At 45.8% G+C, this 23,170-nt stretch overlaps 1 protein-coding gene and 1 non-coding gene across 6 annotated transcripts in view; both read left to right on the forward strand.

The window, feature by feature from the left end:
* Window positions 1–23,170, forward strand: part of SLC7A8 (solute carrier family 7 member 8) — a 48,718-nt gene that overhangs the window by 20,881 nt on the left and 4,667 nt on the right. For 3 of the 5 annotated variants that reach the window (XM_032856375.1, XM_032856374.1, XM_032856376.1), the window contains 5 exons: window positions 14,627–14,752; window positions 16,463–16,616; window positions 17,210–17,333; window positions 18,803–18,906; window positions 22,192–22,288. In XM_032856375.1, coding sequence (XP_032712266.1) covers window positions 14,627–14,752; window positions 16,463–16,616; window positions 17,210–17,333; window positions 18,803–18,906; window positions 22,192–22,288 — 605 coding nt within the window. Of the gene's footprint in view, window positions 1–6,604; window positions 6,695–14,626; window positions 14,753–16,462; window positions 16,617–17,209; window positions 17,334–18,802; window positions 18,907–22,191; window positions 22,289–23,170 lie in introns of those variants that run through there. The other 2 variants (XM_032856378.1, XM_032856379.1) reach the window with 2 other exon arrangements.
* LOC116867594 lies at window positions 15,459–15,621 on the forward strand. The gene has a single exon (XR_004382638.1). It is a non-coding gene; the product is annotated as a U1 spliceosomal RNA (small nuclear RNA).

A 23,170-nucleotide genomic window follows, 5' to 3' on the forward strand; every position in this document is an offset into this window, starting at 1 on the left:
AAGGAGCCTTGGGGGGAGGGAGAAGGAACTGCAGATTTGGATCTGCTTATGCAACTGCAGCTGCCACTTTGAGTTATTCTATTATGTAGGTCAAAGCTGATTATTCACTGCTGAGTCAGCAGAATATCCCTAGCCACCAGGCAGTAAAAAAAAGAATGTATTTTACATTTTAATTAAATGGAAAGCCTTCTCCCTTCTCCAAAGCAAGCATATTAGTGGGAGGAAGGAATTAGGAATGAGGGGAATAAGAGGTGTTGAAACTTGGTTTTGGTGCCTTCTTCTAGGATGTGCTTTGAGTGTTTCTCTTTTCTTTCTTTCCCTTTTTACTACTTTGTAAATAAATGACTATATTCTCTCGGGAAAAGATTCAAGGAATACATAAAGGGAGCTGACAGTGAGAGCTTCCCCTTATCATCACCCCTCTCCCGTGCCCAGTAACCATGCTAACTGTGGATAGGTATCCATCCAGTTCTAAATAAAATGCATCCCTCCATGTCGGGCATATAGACATGTGTGTGTCTCAGCATATACATATGGATAGGTGATTTCTGCAGCTTACTGTTTTATCATTTAGCTATATCTTTTGTCTACTTCCTGAGTTTCTAGTTGTAAACAAAGTGGTCCCAGTGGCACTGAAGGAGTATCAGGTGTTCTGGGGTCCCCCATTTGTGCTTCTTGCTCCCTTACTCTGGGTTTTCTCTCAGGATCTGTCTCCCTGTCCTTGAGACTGGGTCAACTTTCACTCAGGCAGCTCCTGGCCTCCCTCCTCTCTTTGGGGTCTGGGGTCATGTCCAGGATCTGAAGTAGAATTTTTTTCTTTTCATTCAAGTCTCCTCTTTCCCCTGAATGCCTGTACTAAAGAAACTCCTTCTCCTTTCTCTCCCTGAGGGGACAAGAGTGCCCTGCATGTATTTCACAAGTAAAAAAAAAAAAAAAAAAAAGCTTCTTATCTTGTTTTCCATCTTTCTACTGAGATACCTAAGAGGCTGGTTTTTTAGGGCTTCAGATTTCTCCTCCTCCTTTTTCTTCTTTTTCTCCTTCTTCTTTTTCTCCTCCTTCTCCTTCTTTTTCTTTTCCCTTGAGCAGTTTAGAAGGGAAAGGACTTTACTGTTACATATAACTTTTAACCCTGAGTTGCTCTGCATTCCTCTGTGGAAAGTCCCCAGGTCCTTGATGCAGGATGCTATGATCGATAAACCTGTATGTTGTTTTGCAAGCCTCTTGCAAATTAATCCCTTGACATCAGAGGGTTCTAGTTGTTCCTAACTTCTAAGTCCCTTAATCTCGGTTCATTTGCCTTTGAGGTTTCACATTCTCTAGGCCCAAATTTATCTCCATGCACTAAACCCTTTGCCTCAGATGCCTGAGCAGCAGTGCCTTCCTGCCATCCTTAGCCCCCAGAGTTCTTTGGGTGCCTCATAATCCTCGTATATTTGAATCCAGACAAACACAGACCACCTACACTTGATTCCCATACATCCAAGTCATATTCCTTCTCTGTACATCTTCTAGCTAGCCAACATTTAAAATCTAAATACAGTTGACCTTTGAACAACACAGCAGTTAGGGACACTGACTCCCTGCATAATTGAAAATCCACATATAACTTTTGACTCCTCCCAAACTTTACTCTTAGCCTACTATTGACTGGAAGCCTTACCAATAACATAGACAGCTGATTAACACATATTTTATATGTTGTATGCATTATATATACCGTATTCTTACAATGAAGTAAGCTAAAAATATTATTAAGAAAATCACAAGGAAAAAATATATTTATAGTACTGTACTAAAGAAAATTCACATGTAAATAGAGCTGGTCAGTTCAAACTGTTGTTCAGGGGTCAACTGCATATTGAAAAATCTCTTAATTTTTTACTGAGTGGTCAATTTGACTAAAACCCCATTTTTCATTTTTATGATTCATAAAGACTAAAGGTATTTTGTAAGTGGCTTCCCAAGGAAAAAAGAAAGAAACTGCAAATCTATCAGTTAATCCCCAGATTGAGCTCCTGCATTGAATGGAGATAAGGCATTATTTATACAGAGTCTGGGAAGAGATTAAAGGCTAATGAAGAGATTGGTGTGCAAACAAATAATTACAATACAATGTGATGACAAAAGTACAACACAGAGAAAGGTCCTTCAAAGTTGGGAGAGGAATACTAGGGAAGGCTCCCAGATTGAGCTCAATCTTCCAAGGTAAATAGGTAGCTCCCGATAGGCATGAAACAGAACAGCGGGGTAAAGGGAAGGGCACAAGCAAGACCTGGCATCAAGAGAAAAATGACCTGTTGGAGAAAAGCAAGTACTTTTGTGTGGAAAGCCCAGGAGAGTGACAGGAGATGAGGTTCAACAGGCGAGCAGGAGCCAGTTCTGGAAGGATCCCGTACATCATGCAGGAGAGAGGAGTCTTCATCCAAGACACGGGAACCGCGGAAGGATTTTGAGCAGAGGAGTAACGTGATTAGGTTCACATTTGAGTGGAGAAAGACTGTGACATTTGAAGCAGTGAGATGAGTTAGCAAGCCAACCAAGCATTTGTGCAGGCCCAAGAAGTCCTGGACTGAAATAGAAATGAAGTTACAAGGTGACAAAAACAAGAAAGATTTCAGAGTAGGATCAACTGGATGTGGTGATTAATTGACTACTAAAAGAGAGCAATCTAGTTTATCTAGTACAAATCAAAATGAAATATCTCAACTGTCCAGCATTTACGATGAGCAGTCACAATGTGTTCTGCATTTCTGCCTTCCACTGCCCCCGCAAAGCCCTGGGGAGCCCTTAGCAAGTATTTGATTGGAAGTCTTCCTCAGGGTGGCCACCTCAGGTTACTGGTCCAAAGCCTGCTCTAGAGTGATACAACTCAGAAAGGGGTTGAGACTCTTGGGAAGCATTATGCAAATGAGAATCTCAACACTCTGTTCATTCAACAAACATTTATTAAGTGCCCATGATGTGCTAGATACTGTTTTGGGCACGAGATACAACAGTGAACCAAAAAAAGCCCCTCATTTGTCTCATTTGCAGTTGCAGCAATGGGAAATTTAGACTTAATCAGCATTTACTGAGTCTACTTGTGTGTCTTCTAGGTACCACACAGGATACAGAATCATTCAGTCATTTTCAAATCTGTGAGTGTCTGCTCCAGGAACTTTGTTAGCCATGAGGATACTTAATTCCTGTACTAGGGAACCATCCATTGGATGATTCTGACAAGTTCACAGGAAATTTCAGTTCTACGTAGTAAATCCTCCAAGAGGACAACATCCAGGCAGAGCTAGATATAACAGAAATGGGGGTGGGGAGTGTGGTTAAGGAAAATCTTGGAGAAAACTACATATAAGTTAAGGAAAGACCAGTTGGAGATAGCCAGGCAGTATCCAGCATGGAGAGGAAAGTGGAATGGGATGGGGCAGGGAGAATGTTATAGCTGGAAGGATTAACATGTGCCAAGGTCTGGGGACAAGAAAGAACCTGGCCCCTTGAGAGAACGAACTCCAGGTAGTTCAGTATAGCCACAGCATAGACTAGGAGGTAGGAGATACAGATAGAAGTGAAGATCCAGTCAGGAAAGGGCTTTATGGGCAATGCTGGAGAGATTGGACTTTACCCTAAGAGCAATGGGAAGGGTTGACATGATCAATATATATTTACATTTTAGAAGACTCATGGCCACAAGGATAAAGGATGAGTTGGAGAGGGGAATAAGATCAGAGGCAAGGAGACCTGGTACAATGTGTTTACAGAAATCCAGGATAGGGATGACAATGATGTGAATTGGGGATGGAGCTGTGGGAATATACAGAAATAGATGTATTTGGCCTTTACAAGGTAGAAATGGCAGGACCTGGTGATTAGGGTGACTAGGGAGTCAAGGATGGCACATTCTTGTTGGAATTCAGATGAAATAAATCAAGGACAACACTGGGTTGTTTTGTTTTTTTTTTAAGATTTTGTTTATTTATTTGACACAGAGAGAGATCACAAGTAGCATAGAGGCAGGCAGAGAGACGGTGGGGAAGCAGGCTCCCCATTGAGCAGAGAGCCTGATGAGGGGCTCGATCCCAGAACCCTGAGATCATGACCTGAGCCGAAGGCAGAGGCTTTACTCACTGAGCCACCCAGGCGCCCCAACTCTGGATCATATTTTAATGCCTTGTCATGGGTGTAGTTCTTACTCAGTTGAGTTGGCCCCTTACCTTTGCAACCATTCCCATTCACTTTTCAATACTCAAATTCTGATGCTGGAACTTGAGGAAAGCAGTCCATGTGCTTTTGGCCTCCATGCCCGTGATGGCAGAGTGAACACCTGCTCTTCAGTGCCATTTCAACCCATCCCTGCCCTATATGGCCTTTGGAGTATTCCTCATGCCCAAAGCCCTAGGAGTGAAGGTATCTTTGTTATTCTCATCTTACATTTCCATAAGAGTGATCCAGTCTTGAGCTCTAAGAAGAAGAAATTATCAGTAACTGCTTTATAGTTTATATATCATAATAAGCAATTATAAATATCATGGTGAATTCTAGAGTTTTATGGAGGTCTTCTTCCCTAGGGATCTACTGGTGATGGACACTGCTGTCAATTAGTCTAAATCGAGTTCTGTTCTCAGACCAGGCTCTTTGTTCCCACCAGCTACCTGAGAAGTCAAGGTAGCTGACTGAAAAGCATTCTTTTCAGTTTCAGTATGCTTTAATTGCTGGTCCAGATCACCTCCTCTTTCCTGGCTTTCCATACTGTCTCTTCTGGTCTCCAGCTTTTAATCTCAGAGTGGCGTTTGCTGTTCAAAGGGTGCACATAGCCTAAGTCCTGGAAACTGGGGAATGAGGAGCTTGTTCCTGGGAATGTGTCCAGACCTACTTGGGAGAATAATGAATGGGATTGAGACCTCCTAAAATAGAGTTTTCCAGTGGTTCAGCTTCCACCAGGATGGAAACAACTTGCTAACTTTCTTGAACCAATAGAAGATAAAATTCTCCTCTCGCCTTTTGTTGTTGACTCTCAGGATTACTTTGTTTTTTCCCAGAGAAGCCAGAGCCTGTGGTTTATGAAGTTCAGGCATTAATTGTGTCTGGTGAACTTGTAAGGGTTAATGTGACACTCCAAATTTATATCACATACCCAAGAATATAAAAGTCAAGACTGATTGGAGTGAGGCTTAGTGTCACAGGGAGCTTTGGGGGACAGATGAGAGTTTAGCGAGTTTGGACACTACCTACCATTGGAATAGGGTTATAACCAAACCAGTCTTGGGAATTTTGCAGCCTGGGTCCCTGTTCATAAGCTTCAGTGACACTAACAGAGCCCACAAGTCTTCCAGTCCAAGAACCAACCAGACCTCCCACACCTTCTCTTCAAAGGCTGAGGATAATGGAAAGTCAGGCTCGCCCTCCTGAGCCCTGTGCAGACCCTACAGAATACACCCCATTCCCCTTGCTATGTGTTGGAGAGGCAACCACCTTGAGAACTGGGGCCTGAGATAACAGGAATTTTTCAGGCCGGGACTGGAACGGTAATGAATAGGATTCAAAAGGGGCTTCCCCGAGGTGGCATGGTGCCTTAGGTCTGTCTCCCCTGCTTTCCAGCTGCCTTCCATTCCCCCCACCACCCCTAGCTCAGAGGCCATGTTTAGTTTCTGCTGAAGAGAGAACTACTCAGCTCTTGGAAAATGCTGAGCTGGGAGTTTGGGTTTTCTTGGCTAAACTCAGTACCAGATGGTGATTCAGCAGAAACTCCAGGTCTAGCAACTGGCACCGAGGGGTCAGGGGAAGAAGGAAGGGGAAGAGAGAGCCGGGAAGGGGGTGGGGCAGCGTGGGTGGGAGCTTAGCTGGAAGAATGCTTCCAGATGAAAGGGGCTGGAGAAGTACAAAATGTTACTGTGGCATGGTAGCAAGATCTGTTTCACAGCCTCGCTGTGGCCTTACAGCTGGGATCAAAGCTGGGATCAAAGCTTAGTTTTTAGGGAAGGGCTCATTTCATTTATTCTGATGTTATTGCTGTTGCTTTGTTTTGATGTTTTTGTCTTTCATCAGTCAAGTTATTTACATGTATCATAATACAACCTTTGTTTTAGGTAGTCAACAACTTGAGACTTTATAATGCAACTCCTCACCCCACGTGAAAATGTCTCGCCCTGGGCACTGGGAAGGATTCTAGGAAGCTGGCTCTGTCTCCTCACTCATACCCAGTTTCCCTCCAGGTCTCCCTGAGGACTCAGAGAAGGAAAGATAGCTCAGGCTGGCCCCGTGGAGACCTGGAATCTTATCAGAGCCTCAGGTTATGTGCGTTAGAACTCAAACAGAGTTCTGTGTTTTCTTTGCCTATCAGTGCCTTTTGGCAGCCAGCACTAGTAACCTCCTAGATCTGGAAACAGCTGAAGTTAGGCAGGCCAAGCCAAGGCAGCCTTTCCGCAATTAGAAACACGTGCCCAGATCCTTACAAGAGCAGGAGAGGGGAGAGGTGGCCAGGGAGTCCTATCCAGCCTATCACAGAGCCCAGTTTTCACCACACCCCCTCCTGCAGGCCGGGTGCTCACGGGGTGCTCCAGCATGGGCACCATGAACACTAGAGGGCTGGTCTGAGGGGCGTCACTTTGCCCCTTTAGTTCCAGGTCTGGAGGGAGGGAGTCAGGGGGAGCTGGCAGAGCATGGCAGAAGGTGGAAGGAAGAGACGTGCGTGCCCCAGCAAAAGGTGAGACTAAGATCCCAATGTTTCTGGCAGGCAGGCCCATAACCCAGTTGAAATTTATGGCTGTTTCAGAGGGCTGGGAGCTCCATCCCAGAAAGGTGCTTATTTTGATGTTCTGGAGAAGAACAGGGTGTTCTGATTTCTACAAAGTGGCTTCACAGCTTCCCTTTTCAACAGCTGTCTGCTTAGTGCATTGCATCTTTCTTTTTTCCTGTCTTGGCCTTCTCTCTCTGTGCCATTTCTCTTGAGCTCTTTCTCCTCACTCGTAACGTTGTGTATTGTTTCTCCTCTTCCTTCCTCCCCACTGGCGTTTCTCAGGCTCACTCTTTCCCTCCCTTCTTCACTACCTGTCTTTATGGACTTTGGCAAGTCTGGGCATTTTTTTTGCCCCTTTCTACTGTCTGTTTTCTCCTATCTGAAAAGATGGAGAGGCCTAGTTCTGAATATGCTAAAGGAAAACAAACCTTTCCAAGCTGCCTCTAGCCCACTCCTGAGAAAGATACAAGCAGCAAGACCAAGAAATCTTAAAGAAGTTCCCAGAGTTCAATAGAACATGTGATGGTGACATTGACAAGGGGTCACAGAAGGGAATACAAGGCAAGGAGTCAAGTCTGCCAGTGAGAAATTATTTTCTAAAGCTCTGAGAACAATGGACACAACTCTCTTGGTCTCTCAGGGGTAGTCATCGTAGTCTTCCCCTTTTTGCCACATTGGCATCTTACTTCCCACCGTTCTGAAAGCAAACTGACTAGTTACCTTCAGGTCACTGACTTAGGGTGGCCCTTGAGCAATGAACATGGGTACCATTGACAGGAGCAGGGTGAGAGAGAATGTGAGAATGGGCAGAGGGACAGTGGGACAATATGTATATGATGAAAGAAAGGCTGACATAGTGGAAGAATAAGCAACTGGGAACTGGTGGGGGCAGGAGGACATTAACTGGGGTCTTGGTCCATGCACATATGAGGTTCTCAGTCTCTCAGGTCATTCCTGGCTCTGCTCATGAGGCTAGAAATGTGCCTCTGGGTAGTAGGGCACAGGCCTCAAACATCTCCGTCCAGTGCTGAGAGCTGTCAACAAGGAAAGCCCCAACCCAGTCATTCTTCTGAGCACTGTTCTTATAACAACCAGTCCAGCCTCCTATCTAAATGGCCGCATCCTGGCTTTCACCCCATCACACCAGAACAGTGTGGTCCATGAAGCAGAAGCTGGCTTTGGCAAAAGGAATGAGATTTAGTTTAGGGATGTATGCAGGAAGGTGTCCACTGGCCCTCTGATGAAGACACAGAATGACCATTTGCCAGCCCAGCTCAGCAAGAGGCCAGAGTCCTGTGTCCAGAAGCAAGGGAGCACCTGAAAACACAGCCCTGGCTGTGCTGATTGCAGACACTTAAAACCAGCCCCACAATTCCTTCCCTAATCCATGCTTAAAATGTTCTAAATGAAGACTTGTTTATTTTGTGCTCTCAAGTCACTGATGTTCTGTTTAAAAATGGACTGGAGAGATTAATTTTAAATTGTTTCTGTTACCTATACTCTATAACATATTCATCTAAGGTAAGGATTCCCAAAACATGTAGTTCCTACTCTTCCCTTCTAAAATTTGTAGTGCTTTAACCTTGCCGTACCTCCTGGGGGTTTGGGTTGGGTTGACTCCACCTGGAAAAGTCCCAGAACGAGCTTTGTCAGGGTGCTTTTGGTGTTGTCCCCTGCAAGATAGCGCACAGTGTGGCCACCCTACCTTTTGACTTGAGAAAGAAACTCAGTCTCAGGAGTTCATCTCTTGGCTTTCCATCTTTACTTCTTTTATGATCTGTGATTGTAGCCTCTGGTCAGTAAAATTAGGAGACCAACAAAACCATAGGGGCAGAGAAGAAAAGAGTCACTTCTGTGAGCCTCCCAGCACTAGACTCGCCTTGTAAGAAGTTTGAAACTTGGGCCTCCATTTCTATGTGTATCTGGGTTGCCTGTGTGGGCCTGAAGTTGTATGGAATATAGAGGATACTGGAAAAGAGCCTGGAATTGGATGGAAGAGGAATATTAGCAGTGTCTTTTGCCCCTGGATTTTTCTGGGAGGAAAAGCACAGCTAGAGTTATTGGAGGGTGAGCCTGTTTAATACTGTATAGAATTAGGAAGGGAAGAAACAGGAGGCAGTGACACCTTAACTATAGGATTGAGGTTATTGAAGAGTTGGGATGCTGTCATGTGGTGTAGAAATTTGCCAACTAGGTTAGCACATGGGTGACCTCACTTTCACTGCTTCTTCTGGAGAGCCCCACCAGAAGAAGCACTGGCGTTCTACACCTTTTACCTCCACTGGCATTCTACAAGGCCTGAGGGGCTTCTCCTTTGGACAGGTACTCCTTTGGGGTCCGGCGGTGTGCCGCCAGGTTGCTCTTTAAAAGTTTTGCTATTTCAGTGTGTGCCACCTGCTTTCTGGTCTTTCTGTATGGTGCCTGGCCCTAAATTAATTCCCTGTTGCTACTATAACAAATTACCATGAATGTAGTGACTACAAACTATACAGATTTAGTGTCTTATAGTTCTGGAGGTCAGAAGTCCTAAACTCAAGGTGCCAGCAAAGCTGTGTTCTTTCTGGAGGCTCTGGGGATAGTTGTTGCCTTGCCTTTTCCAGCTTCTAGAGACCTCCTACATTCCTTGGCTCGTGGACCCTTCTTCCATCTTCAAAGCCCACAGCATGGCTTCTTCAAATCTTTCTTTCTCCCTCTCTGGTTTCTGCTTCCAACATCATGTCTCTTTTTTCTAACTCTGGCCCTCTGTCCAGGTCAGTGACAGGATCTGCATTGTCATCAGTCTGACAAGGACTCCGCACCTCTCTGTCAGCCTTTCAGCTTTCCCACAGACAGGGAGTCCCGAGCCCACCTCTCCTATTCAGCAGCTGAGAAGACCTGGGCCCTGAGCTCTGAGGAGCTCACAAGATTGCTGGGTTCTGAGTGCCCTAGTCCTGCCTGCCTGTTTTTTGTATCCCTCCTGTCACCTTGACATTAAGGTGTCACCTTGTCACCTTTTCCAGCTTGGCAGATTAAGTAACCAACCCCTGACTTCAGCATTTTTTTGAAGTATCGTCTTGATAGTCTTTCCACCTTTTTTTTTTTTTTAAACCCAGCAAACAGAAAGGATACCAAAGAGAGAGAGGAGAAAATGCCCAAGAAATACAGATAAGCCCGAGATTCCATGGGGGTTTCTAGAGAAACAGGAACCTCCACACAGCCATATTACAATGGACAAGAACCAGAGTCTTATGCCTTATTTCTGTTATCCAGCTGGGTCAAAATTATAAAATTCGCCTTTTGGTTAGGGTCTCCCCCCTCCTATAGGACACAGGTCTGAGTCCCCTGGGCAGAGTTTGGGACTCCTCATGGATGCCCACTTGCTTCCATGAAGACCCTTGCTGTCAGCACACTGTTGTATGATCATCTTTTAGCTCACCCATCTCCCCCACCTTATGCTCTCAACTTCCTGAGGACAAGGACTTGTGTCTTGTAACTCCCCCACCTACCAGAGCACCCAGCACAGTAGGCCATTTGTAGATGGTGGTTGGACGGGCAGACAGATGGATGGATGGATGAAGGAAAACCCTTACATTTCAAGCTGCAGAGGCTACTGGTCCCCACCTACGTGTGGCTTCCCTGAGGTCACTGTTTCTCAAGCATTCAGAATGCACCCTCTGGCTGAGAAGAGAGAGGAGCCATAGCCACTAACAATACAAAGGAGCTCTGGGTAGCAGACAGGCAGAGGTAGGATGCCTGAACAGGGCAGGGGCTTGGCAAGCACCTGACAGTATTGCCTTCACTCACTGACCTTTCGTCTCTGTTTGGAGGCTCAGGTTTCAGCCTGCTGTGAGGGAAGCTGTCCTGTGGTAGCAGGAGACTGAAAGTGCCCTCTTTCCCCTCAGTCACATGCTGTGATCACCCAACAGCAGGGATCAGGGTCAGATGTGAGGGCCTGCAGTCATTGTTCTAAGGAGATTAGTGTCACAGGCAAAATGTGTCCCCACCCCATTCTCAGGATTTCTCTTTTTATGTCTGAAAGATCTCTGTAAAGGTAAAAGGTTAAATATTAGTCAAAGACTGGGTTCTTGTGAAATTGTGAAGATAAGGTCAGGTGGGACAGAAGATACCCACAGTGAGTTTATTTGACAAATTATCCCTTCCTTCAAACATCTCCCATCCCCCAGGAATATTCTGGAATTGACTGAAGGAATCTTTCTGACTGCCTTGACAAAGTCCCTCTCCTGGAGATACATGGTTTTGTGTTTTCTATCCCAGCCCACCAGGAGGTGGCCACATTTCCCCCACCCACTGGGGGAAGAATGCCTGTGACTTGTCCTGCTCATCCCTTGTTTCCCTCCAAGTACTTTGCTCTCCCTTCCCCACTGTGCCCTGTCCTCCCCTTGATAGAGGATAATTTTCTTCTCTGGAATCACAATCTGGTTCCTTATTCTGTAATCCTTACCTATCCCTGAGCCTCATGGGTTTTATGTCCTAATCTTCTTTTCATAAATCAATCTCCTTTATCCTTAAGTCATTGCTTGTGTCTTCCTGAACTCCTGGGACCTGAGGGCTGAGCCTTGTACCTAGCAGTCCTCAAGTCCCTGAGGATAAACAGATCTCAGGCCCTGTTGCTTAGAATGATTTGGGTTGGATTGTCACCAGGCTTGTGATCCTGAAATCCTTTTTGAATTGAGTAAGATAAACCAAATGTGTGTTTATCAGGATGTCTCGGTCCATCTGGAACATTCGAGTATTTACAAGATGTTCTCCCTGTTCAGGCGTTTAAAATCCTTCCTCTGACAACATGTTTTTGTTCTCCTTATATGACACCATCTTGGATAACAACTTCTCTGTGAGGAGTCAAGAGTTTCTACTCTTGAATTCAAGTTTCCTGTCGCTCTTTTGACTCTGTGCAACCAGCTGGGGCTCGTGTCTCCTTTTGATGAGATTCCTGGGGAGCAGGGGAGATTGTGTGCATTGTAAAATGTGTAGACTGAGATGAGATTGCAGGGCTAATGAATTGAGGCATTTTCTGTATCCAAGTATTAAATATTTGCTGAGCACATTCTATTTGCAGACATTAATGATGCCCAGGGATTGAAAACATGAAAAGTCATAGTTCCTGCTCTCCTGGTCTACATGGAGACAGAGAAAAAGAAACAGATCTTTATAATACAAAGAAGTAGATGCCAAAATTAAATATAAACAATGTGGTCTGAGAAAAAAGAGGAGGGACAAACTTTGTTTGTTTATTTTGTTTGCAAAATGCAGCTGGTGTATCTTACCTTGCAGCCACATTGTCAGGAATACATAAAATAATAAAGACACAGAACAGGTGACATTTGAGCAGGATCTTGAAAGATGAGAAGGAGTTTGCCAGGTAGAGACGGTGTGGGAAGAAAGGTTATAGATAATAATGTCAGGTCTTCACCCTGTTGACATGGTCTCAGAATCAAGTAAGGTCAGAATATACTTGAAAAGTAAAAACACAGTTTAAAGATCAGTATTGATATAATCTGAGCAACTGTTCAGGTGAAGTCAGAAGCCGGGGCAGCGCTTGAGAAGAAGGCTGGTGCTTCATGTGTGACTTGTACCTTTGGAGGATAGGTACCTTTGGAGGATAGGGTAGGGGGGTGTCCTGGTCACTGTTTCAGGAGAAGGGGAAACAAGAGGATTTTATTTCTTCCCTTTGTTCTCAAGGACTTCCTAAGCACCAGGGAGATGAGTGTCCCATTCCTGCGGCACAGGCTCCCTGGGTTGCTGGGAGAGTGTGGCTGTAAAACAGAGTCCCTCCCTCCTAGGATTCAGCCTTTGAACTCTCCTCCATCCCTTGGAGTTTCCATGTTGTTGGGATCTCTGTGAGAGCCCTGTGACTCCTAGGATAGGAGGCAGAGTTAAAAGCCCCTATGCTACCATAGAAAACAGAGGGCTAGTGGCAAATAAGCACATGAAAACATGCTCAACCTCACCAGTCATGAGGGAAATGCAAATTGAAATCACAGTGAGATGTCCCTATCCACCTATCAGAAGAGCCAAGCTTTTGGAGCTGAGGATTCCAAATGCTGAAAGGATTCAGAGCAACAGGACCTCGCCTACATTGCTGGTGGAGATGCTAACGATACAACCACTTTGTGGGGTTTTGTTGTTGTTGTTGTTTTTAAGATTATTTATTTATTTATTTGAGAGAGTGAGAGAGCACAAGCTGGGGAGAGCAGCAGAGGGAGAGGGAGAAGCAGGCTCCCAACTGAGCAGGGAGCCCAATGTGGAGCTTGATCCCAGGACCCCAGGATCATGACCTGACCCGAAGGTAGACACTTAACTGACTGAGCCACCCAGGTGCCCCGATATAACCCCTTTGGAAAGTAGTTTGACTGTTTCTTACAAAGTTAAACATACATTTAGGGACGCCTGGCTGGCTCAGTCAGTAGAGCATGTGACTTTTCATCTTGGGCCTATGAGTTCAAGCCTGTAGAGATTACTTTTTTTTTTTTTTTAAGATTTTACTTATTTATTTGTCAGAGAGAAAGAGAGAGAGAACAATCAGGGGGAGCAGCAGAGGGAGAAGCAGGCTCCCCGCCAAGCAAGGAGCTCAGTGTGGGACTTGATTGCAGGAGCCTGGGATCATGACTTGAACAAAAGGCAAATGCTCAACTCACTGAGCCACCCAGGCGTCCCTAGAGATTACTTTTAAAAATAACAAAATTTAAAAAAAAAAAAAGTTATTCATTTACCTTATGACTCAGAATCTCACTCCTGGATATTAACTCAAGAGAAAGGAAAATGCTTCTCAAAGATGTCTACAATCCATTTAAATACTTCTATGCAACTGTTTATAGCAGCTTTATTCATAATAGCCCCAAACTGGGATCAGCCCAGATGTCCATCAGCCAGTAAGTAGAAAACCAATACATATAATGGAGTACTATGTTGGGGCACCTGGGTGGCTTAGTCGTTAAGCAGCTGCCTTCAGCTCAGGTCATGATCCCAGGGTCCTGGATTTGATCCCCGCATCGGGCTCCCTGCTCGGCAGGAAGCCTGCTTCTCCTTCTCCCATTCCCTCTGCTTGTGTTTCTTCTCTTGCTGTGTTTCTGTCAAATAAATAAAATCTTTAAAAAAAAAATGGAGTACTACATGACAATAAAAGGACCAGACTATTGATATACACAGCAACGTGAGTGGATCTCAAGAGCATCGTGTAAAGTGAAAGAAGCCAAACAAAAGGCTACATATTGTATGATTCTGTTCATGTGACATTTTGGAAAAGGCAAAACTATAGGGACAGAAATCAAATTAGGGTTGCCAGAGGTAGGGGAAGGGAACTGACTTCAAAGGAGCTCAACATGCCAGAAAGAGAACTTTTGGGAGTGTTGGAAATGTTCCATATAAAGAGTGTGGAAGTGATTAACTAACTGAATACATTTGTCAGATCTCCTCAAATTGTACACTTAGAAAAATGAATTTTATTCTATGTAAATTATACCACAGGTTAAAAAAAAAAAAAAGATTCCCCCTAACCCTCTGTTGCCCCAAAATCAGGCTGAGGAAGATGACATTCAGGACCCACCAGCTGCTCAGGGCTCCCCTTGAACACACAATGGCCTGGAAACAAAGCCCATACTTGCACTCTGGTGAGATGCTGATTTTCCTCAAAGCCTGTGCCTTCACTTCCATGCCTACTTCTGGCTTCCAGCCCTAGGCAGGGCACGCTCTGACCAAGCTCTAATTTGTGGCATGTAATCTCCATTTGTAACCCATTAACCTAGCCAAAGTTTCCGGAGACTGGGGCTGGGCCTGAGGGAAATTTGGCTCGCCTGCTATAGTCCCATCGTGAGAAGCAGGGAACATTTCTACTTCTGTCCAGAGGGCCTCCTACAGCCTCATTATAGCCCTGAGGGTATGTTTGGGGGTCTGTCATTTCAGTGCTCCTCACATGGGTCAACTGTGCCAGTGTGCGGTGGGCCACCCGGGTTCAAGACATTTTCACAGCTGGGAAACTCCTGGCCCTGGCCCTGATCATCATCATGGGAGTTGTCCAGATCTGCAAAGGTGAGTAGCACCCAAAAAACAGGACCCCACCCAACTTTCTGCCGTTTTCATGTGCACACCCCCTCACATTGTCTTTAGACACGTGAACCCTGAGATTTTCCAATTCTGACCTTGAATGACTTTTCTTCTTCACTTGCTTCACAAAGGAGAAGAGAAACCATTTTCCTGGGATGGTTGGAAGTTGAGCCTGTCCCACCTGGTTTGCAGAGTTCAGGTCTCCCATGCTGACCTCCTGGCTCTGGCCCAGCTAGGTGAAGCCCCCAGACCTCTGGACTCCTGTTGCCCTCTTATCCCATCTTCAGAGAATCTCCCTGCATCTTACATTGTATGTTGCCCGTATCTTAAAATGGAGAACAGAGGAGATTTTTACACATTTCAAAATTACTCATAATCTCTACAAGAGAGAGCTCGGCATTCCTGGGGCCCCTGCCAACATTCCCCACTGGATTTGGTCCCTTCCAAGTCCAAGTCTGTATTTGGTTTCCACAGGAACCATGGCACCACTAGGCTCTGCCCATTGCCTCCTGGAGAAAGTCAGATGACAAACAGAGAGACCTCCCACCCGCCTACAAGCCCTGAAGGCCATGTGGGGTGCCTGGATATTTACTCTAGGGAACATAATTAAGGTTCTGCTGTTATTTTAACCAGTTGTGTTAAGTTCTTTAGCAGGTAATATTGTGTAGACTTAAAGAAATCACTTAAAGAAATCCTCCATCTGGTAGGGGAGATACCATGATCATGAAGGGGGTATTCCAAGGGCAAGGTTTATCCATTGCACTATGGATATGCTGACCCCTGCAGTTTCCCCAAACATGAGAAATGGGACTACATAATATATGGTAGTGAGGACTGTGTTCATGCTTTCCCCCTAAAAAACAAAAGAAAGAAAGAACCCACTGTGCTATCTTTTCAGAGATAAAAGTCTCTTCTATTCTGGCCCTGATGCTTTCTCCTGATCATTCTAATTTCCTTATTTCCTGTCCAAACGATGGATTGCAATTGAATAAGTAAAATATGGGCAGTTACTCTGTGTTTCATTACAACATCATCAGCAACCTTTCTTGAGGGCCCACGTGCGTGTAGGACACTGTGCTGAAGGTTGGGGAGGCAGTGGAAAAGCTCTTTGCTGAAGGACCCTGTCCTCAGGAAATCTATACCATGAAGAGAGAGAGAGTGATGCCTTAGAAAGAGACAAGAGGTTATTGACAAAGAAAGCAGAATGCGCATAAACTTCTATGGTGTTAGAGGAACTTCCATTTGAGGGTTTGTTGTTCTTCATGCTTTCTTTGTAAAAATGTATAAACTTAGATCTATAGGAAGGTGGTCAGGAGACTGCCAATGGCCCTAATCCTGCATCTCCAAATCTCAGCTCCCTCCCACCCCCACCCCCTGCCCACCACCCCTGATTTACTCTACTCTGCCCTAACCTGGCCTTTCCTTCCAAGCAAATTTGCCTTTGAAAAGAACATTGAGATCTGTGCTTTGAACCTGAGCCTGCATTTGGACTCCTGGTTCCTAGGTTCTGTGAAAGTCCTAATCTTATTTCCATTCTCCTTTTGGTCCCGCTTCTCCAATGTGTGGAGTTCACTGGAAACAAGACAAGAGCTGGATCTTCACTGCAGGAGGAGCTGAGACAGGACTAGGCAGGCTAGAGGCCTCCAGGCCTCTAGCTCCTTTCTCTGAGCAGCCCCCTGCCCCTTGCATCCACAGGAGAGTATTTCTGGCTGGAACCAAAGAACGCATTTGAGAATTTCCAAGAACCCGACATCGGCCTCATCGCACTGGCTTTCCTTCAGGGCTCCTTTGCTTACGGAGGCTGGAACTTTCTTAATTACGTGACTGAGGAACTTGTTGATCCCTACAAGTGAGTTAAAATAGCCCAGCTCTTCCCAAATCCCTTGAAAGGCCACAGCACCTGCTACTAGGAAGAGAGAGTCAGGTGTCCACTGGCCACTTCTCCACCTCTGCCCCTGTTCTGACTGTGATCTGGTCTATCCTGAAGAAACAATTATTTCTAAGGAACTTAAACCATTTGCCATCTGCCCTGCCAGGAGGAGAAAAACGATCCCGTGACTGTCCCAGAGCAGATTAAAAGCTGAAACAGTGCTGAGATAGCACCATTGCTTTAGAGGATGAAATGTGCCAAGAGGTCTCTGGGCATCTTACTTACCTGCCTTAGGACAGGAGGGTCTTTGTGTCTTGAGGCAGGGGAAAAGGGTGCATCATGGAGATTCCAGTCAGAAAGAGGTCAACTGGTATGAAGCATATTCCCAGCCTATACTGTTTCATTTTCTCTAAATTGCCCTGCCCATTTTGAGACAGAATACATCCCCCCAGGGAGAGGGAGTGTCACACAAGTTGCCAGGTCAGTTTGGAGCAGAAAGACAAGGCACCTCCCAAACCCCGTGATGAGGCAGGTGCCAGGCCTTTCCCCTCTCACCTCCTCTCCTTCTACAGGAACCTTCCCAGAGCCATCTTCATCTCCATCCCACTGGTCACATTTGTGTATGTCTTTGCCAATGTTGCTTATGTCACTGCAATGTCCCCCCAGGAGCTGCTGGCATCAAACGCAGTCGCTGTGGTAAGAAATCAAACTCACAGTTCCTCAAACCAGGAATGTTGACATAGACTTGCCTGATTGGCCCTACTCACTTTTCCCTGATCCATGAATTTGTGGAATTGGAAGTCATCCCAAGTTCTCAGGGCAGAAACCGTATCTTCAAGTGCCCAGGAGGAAACTGACGGCCATGTTGTGCCTAGAACAGTGACAACAGCAGAACCAGCTTGTTGCCACACACTCTATGGCCCACAAAGATACCTTCCTTACTATATGACCCTTTACAAAAAAAATTTGCCAGTTCCTGATCTGGGGCACTTTAAACTCTAAATGTGATGATTGTGTAATGGAGGTAGTCTCCTCCTAGAAAGATATAATCTTCCACAAGACAATGCCATTCCTCTCTGCCTTTGTTTCTTCCTCTGGAAATCATGCAGCCTGACTCCTTCCCTCATCAGGGAAAAGTGTGTGCCAATAAACAGGTAGTAGGAATGGTCTGTGCTCTTTGGGGAAAGAGATCATGGAGATCCAAAGCACTGGGGTCTTTGATACTCAGGAGGAACCTGGGAGCCATGCAGCCCCCTGACCTGGCTTCACCTGAGCCCTGACGCCACCCTACCAAACTGTCATCACATTTTTCCTCTCAGAAGACTAAAGAAAGAGGCCCTTCAGTGTCCTGGGGCATGACTACTGGCCTAACCCAGCAGCACATCTACTCTAAACAGCACCTCCCCCATAATGTGTGAGAAATTGAGTGTGTACTTGGCTCAGAGAATATAGAAAAGCCTAGTCCCTTGACATTTTACATTCCTTCAGTATAGGGAGACTAGTCTGTAGCTTCACCACCTTTTCTTTCTCAGCCTACATAGTGGCTTGTTCTTATCATTTTCCCCCTCTTACACTAATTCTGTGAATTTAGAAATTCTCACCCTATGAATTAGGAACCATTTCTATTTTACAGATGGAAAAACTGAGGCTCAAAAATTAAGGATCTTGCTCAAGGTCTCACAGCTCCAAACTGTTGGGCTAAGATTTGAACCCCAACCTGCCTGACTCATGAGTGTGTAATGTAACTAAGGCCTGGACTCCCACAGCTGGCTTCTGATCCTGGCCCTCCACTTTCTGGGTTTGTGATCTTAGGCAGACTACCTAATTGCTTTGTGCCTTAGTTTTCTCATCCATAAAACAAGGAGAACAAATGTTAGCACATCATCATCATTGTTGTTGTTATTATTATTATTAACACCACCATGCACTGTCTCCTTCAGTTAATAGCCCAAAACACTTGTTAAATCTCCACTGTGTGTGATCACCATGGGAAGGGAAGTGGCGGTGCGGTGCAGGAGGGGCTGGGGAAACAACTCTCCCTGCGAGGACCCTGGTAGTAGAGACTCAGCAAGCGTAGAGATGGGAGGGAGCATTCCCAGCAGTGATGTACAAGTGGTGGGTTGTAACCTTGCCTCTTCTGCTCATTCCCTTGTTTTCTCTCCCAGACATTCGGAGAGAAGCTCTTAGGGGTCATGGCCTGGATCATGCCCATTTCCGTTGCCCTGTCCACATTTGGAGGAGTCAATGGGTCTCTCTTTACCTCTTCCCGGTAAGTGTCATCCCAGTCCTTCCTGGGCCAGGGGCCATTCTGCTGCGCATATTGCTCTGTGTATATGTGGGGGGCTTGTCTCTGTCAGCAGGGGTCTGTGTGGGCACCTGGGTGGTGACCTCGTAGGGGGTGATTGCTCACGAAAGGGCATTTGTATGTCAGCTTGGACGCAAAGGAGTGTTTGCTGCTCATGTGGTTACCTGCGATGTGTGTGGCTTCACATGTAGTGGCGAGAAGCCCTGTCCCACCTCATTTCAACAGGAGCAGAGGGCTGAGGAGGTCCCAGACTGCCTGACGCAGTCCTAGGTCTGGGCACCATGACTAGCTGCAAGACAGTATCTCAGCAGCAACCGCAGAGCCCCTTTGCTACTTGCCTGGAAACAGGCTATGCTGGCTTGAAAGGAACCCCACTCTATCAGGGACCAGGAGGGACACAGGCTTGTGGGGTGGTGATGGGGGCTCTGGGCTGGCCTCTTATGGAAGTTCTGGGACCAGCCTGCAGGTGGGATGGATCCTTCTCCCTGCTCAACAGACAAGTGGCTGTGGGCGGCCTTGTCATGGCCGCTCGGGAGACTTAGGCAGAGCGTGTGAAGTGAGAGAAGTGGGGAAAAGCTGAAGGAAAGCATTTGTCCAAAGCCAGGCCCCCAACTCCCAAACTCTCAGGGAAGCCAGAATCTCAAGTAAGTCCAGAAATCCCTAACATTTGCCTCTACATCCCCAGGAATCTGCCCCTCCTCAGGGTCTCTTCTCCCTATCTCCAGAATGGATCGTTGAGGCTAGCAGACACTGGACTGATTCCTATCAGTGTTGTTCAAGGGGTCTTCCCCCATTTCTTAGAAAGTTCCCCTGCCCCCAGGCCATAGTCCTATTTGAAAGATACAGCAAGAACAGGGAGTCCCTGAGTTCAGCTGCTTCCAAAGCCACCCATTACCTCAGGGAGGAGTTCTCATGAAATGTCAAGGGAGTGCCATGTTTTCAGGACCCAGGGCAGGGAAGAGGGAGTGTGGGTGTCCTCTGTGGCCCGGGACCCTATGAGACTGAGACTCACCCACAGCAACCTCGTGTGCGTGTTACACAGGAGCTGTGGCCACCTGGAGTCCCCAACTGAGGGCGAGCAGTGGAAGAGCAGTGACCCATGAGGCTCTCTGGGATCTATTGGAAGAGAGTGACTGGCTACAGTCACTTTAGAGTGGGGTTTGTCCCTCGGGCAGGCCAAGCGATGGTCTGCGTGCATGTGGTACAGTTGTGTGTGCATGTAGGACACGGCGGCCCTGGCGTGCAAGGCCTCTGATTCAGAGGCACAGCTCACCCACCAGGCCTCCTCTGCTCATCTTTCCAGTTCCTTCGTTCCTTCCTTCTCCTTCCCTCCCTCTCTCCTTCTTTCTCTTACTCCTTTGTGTTTGGTATATGGAGAGGTTGACCCTTCCTGAGAAATAAGTGTGTGTGTGGGCGTGTGTCATGCTTAATGTCATTGTCTCCTCTGTTGTCAGCTAGCTGGGCAAGGATTGTCTCTTGTGAACTTGACACTTGCAAATGCTGTTGGACCTGGACAGTTACACTGGTCCTGGCTGCATGTGGAGGAGGGACATGAATGTGGGGCCCTGGCTACGTGCATGATGAGGCTCCCTGAGCACCCGGGGCTCATTTAGGTGCATGAGGCTGCACCATAGAGGGGCAATGCTGCGTGGCTGCATGAAACCAGTGACAGTAGCCTAGGTAGTTGATGATGGCAACTGATGGTGATGCACATGGGTACTTGGGGCCATAATGGACTCCCACACTTTGCCAAACTGCTGCTGTTAGTTCCTCTCCCCCTCACACACAAATTCCAAAGTAAGTGACAGGTTTTTGTTTTTTTTTCAGAACACCCAGCGTGCTGATTCTGTGCCTTCCTGTGCCCTTTACACCAACTCCTTCCTCCTACCCCTTAGGTGCTTAATTCATACTAATATGTGAACTTCTAAAGGCTTATAGTGTTCTTTTCTCTGAGAAAAGGAAAGGGGAAAAAGAAGTCCCTTTTATGTTAAAATTTCTCTTTTTAAAAATACATATTTTTAGTCATGATATTATACTGTAGTTTGGCAGTATGTTACCAGTAGAAATAGATTGGATACCTAGGATCTCTTCGTATTATTTCTTCCAGTTGCATGGGAGTCTACAATTATCTCAAAAAAAAGGATCTAATTTTTAAAAAGGATTAAAAAATCATTTTTATTCCAATTAAAAATTTCTCATCTATTTTAGAAATTAACTTTTTAAATAAAGTCTATGGAAAAAAATTAAAATTACTCATAATTCCAACCCCTGAGATAATCAGTTGGTATGTTTTTTACATGACCATAATTTCTAAATTAATTAAAATCATACTGTATGGAATCATATAGTGTTCTGTCTTGCTCTTACCATTTAACATTGTATTTGAGCATGTTCTCATGTAATGAATTTTTTTCAAAACATTAAGACTATAAAATATCCCATCTTATAGATATGCTATAATTTATGTTATCAGTCTTTTACTTTGGGGGCATTTAGGATATTTCCTATCTTTTTTATCATCAGAATATCTTTTATATATATCTTTCACTAACTCACTATTCATTTCCTTAGGATGGCTTCTTTGGGAATAGAAAAAGTAGCTTAAGGTTATAAATTTTTAGGTATGATATAATACAATACATGCAATACAATAAAATACACAGATTGTCCAGATTAATGAATTTTGAGAGTTGTGTACAGTGATGTAAGCACCACTCAAAACAAGATATAGAACATTCCCACATATCCCCCAAGTTATTCCATGTCCCTTTCTGGTCCACCACCCATTCTCCATCCCCACAGTAGCAACTACCTCCTGACTAGAATATCAGTGTTTTTAAGGCTTCCCATGGACATACAGTTCAGTCCCCATGTTTCAGAGAACCTGTATTCCTTGAGGATGAGGGAGGCCCATTTTTAAAGGGATTAAGACGTTGTGAGACCCACAAAGTGAAGTCACAATCATCAGTAACCCCAAGCCACTCAGACCATACTTAGGGTCTCCATGCACCCAGAATCCATCCGTTATCCACTGGCTGCCTCTGGTCTGCCTGCACCTGCACTTGTGAATGTGGGTCCTGTGACAAGTGGGCTGGAGTGTGCATGGGAAGGTGGGTACGTGGTTGGGTGGGGGAGATGCTCTTGTGTGAGCAGAAGGTGGGCATGAATGAGGAAGACTGGGCTGGGGAGGGAACTTCCTTGGGTAGTTTGTGGGTCACCCCAGGCTGACCTGTTTTTCCTCTTTACCAGGCTGTTCTTTGCTGGAGCCAGGGAGGGCCACCTTCCCAGCATGCTGGCCATGATCCACGTGAAGCGCTGCACCCCAATCCCGGCCTTGCTATTCACAGTAAGGGCCCCTCCTTCTGCCAGCCCTACACACACCCTCCCTCTTTGTACTTGCTCTGAGCTGAAGTTCGCACTTCCCACACACAGCCCTGTCACCCTCCTGGTCTGCTCCCAGGTTCCGCTGGGTTTTAGATAATCTGGCAAATGGTATACATGGGCTTTGTGAATATCAAGAGAAATAACAAGGAAAGACCCTGTGTCCTAAAACACCTTTGGGCTCTCACCCTGGCTTATTGCTATTCTCCCATCCTTCTGGGTCAGATTGAAGTGACTATGTCACAACTCTACAGTCTCATAAAGAAACCTCCTTTCTTGGCTCTCCCCTGCACTTGTTGCCCCCAGGATTGCAGCTTTGGGTCCCCACTCCTGGCCAATCACATACATGTCCACCACTCCCCATCAGTCTTCTTGCCCCAAGGAGGCTCTGCCTGTCTCTCAGGAAACATCACTGAAACAAATTCAGTGTTACAGGTACACCAAATAAGACAAACTATAAGGAAAGGAAGACTGGCAACTGAAAATGGAGAAAAGGAAACTTGGGTAGGGAAGAAATGAGGGTAGAATGGCCTAGCGTAGAATCATTTAGAGAGGTAAAAAGAAAGAGCAAAGACTTGTCCCCACTGAGTCTTTTAAGTTACTCTTTTTTCTTTCTGGATCCTGAGTAAAATATTGAAAATTACTTCGGTCCATCAGAGAAGCAGTTAGATCACGATAATTGAGAGCTCTTAGGAGTCAAGTGCCTTCATTGTACACCATGAGGTGGAGTTTCAGAATGTTCAGATACAGGATGAAGGCCATCGGGATTGGTTAGCTGTGAAAGGTGCCCGGAGACCCCTAGTACTCCCAGTGAGACACAGACTTATTTCCAGTTTGAGCTATTGGT

Source organism: Lontra canadensis, unplaced genomic scaffold (assembly GCF_010015895.1).
Source record: "Lontra canadensis isolate GAN:19392208 unplaced genomic scaffold, GSC_riverotter_1.0 scaffold12, whole genome shotgun sequence".
Classification (NCBI taxonomy): domain Eukaryota; kingdom Metazoa; phylum Chordata; class Mammalia; order Carnivora; family Mustelidae; genus Lontra; species Lontra canadensis.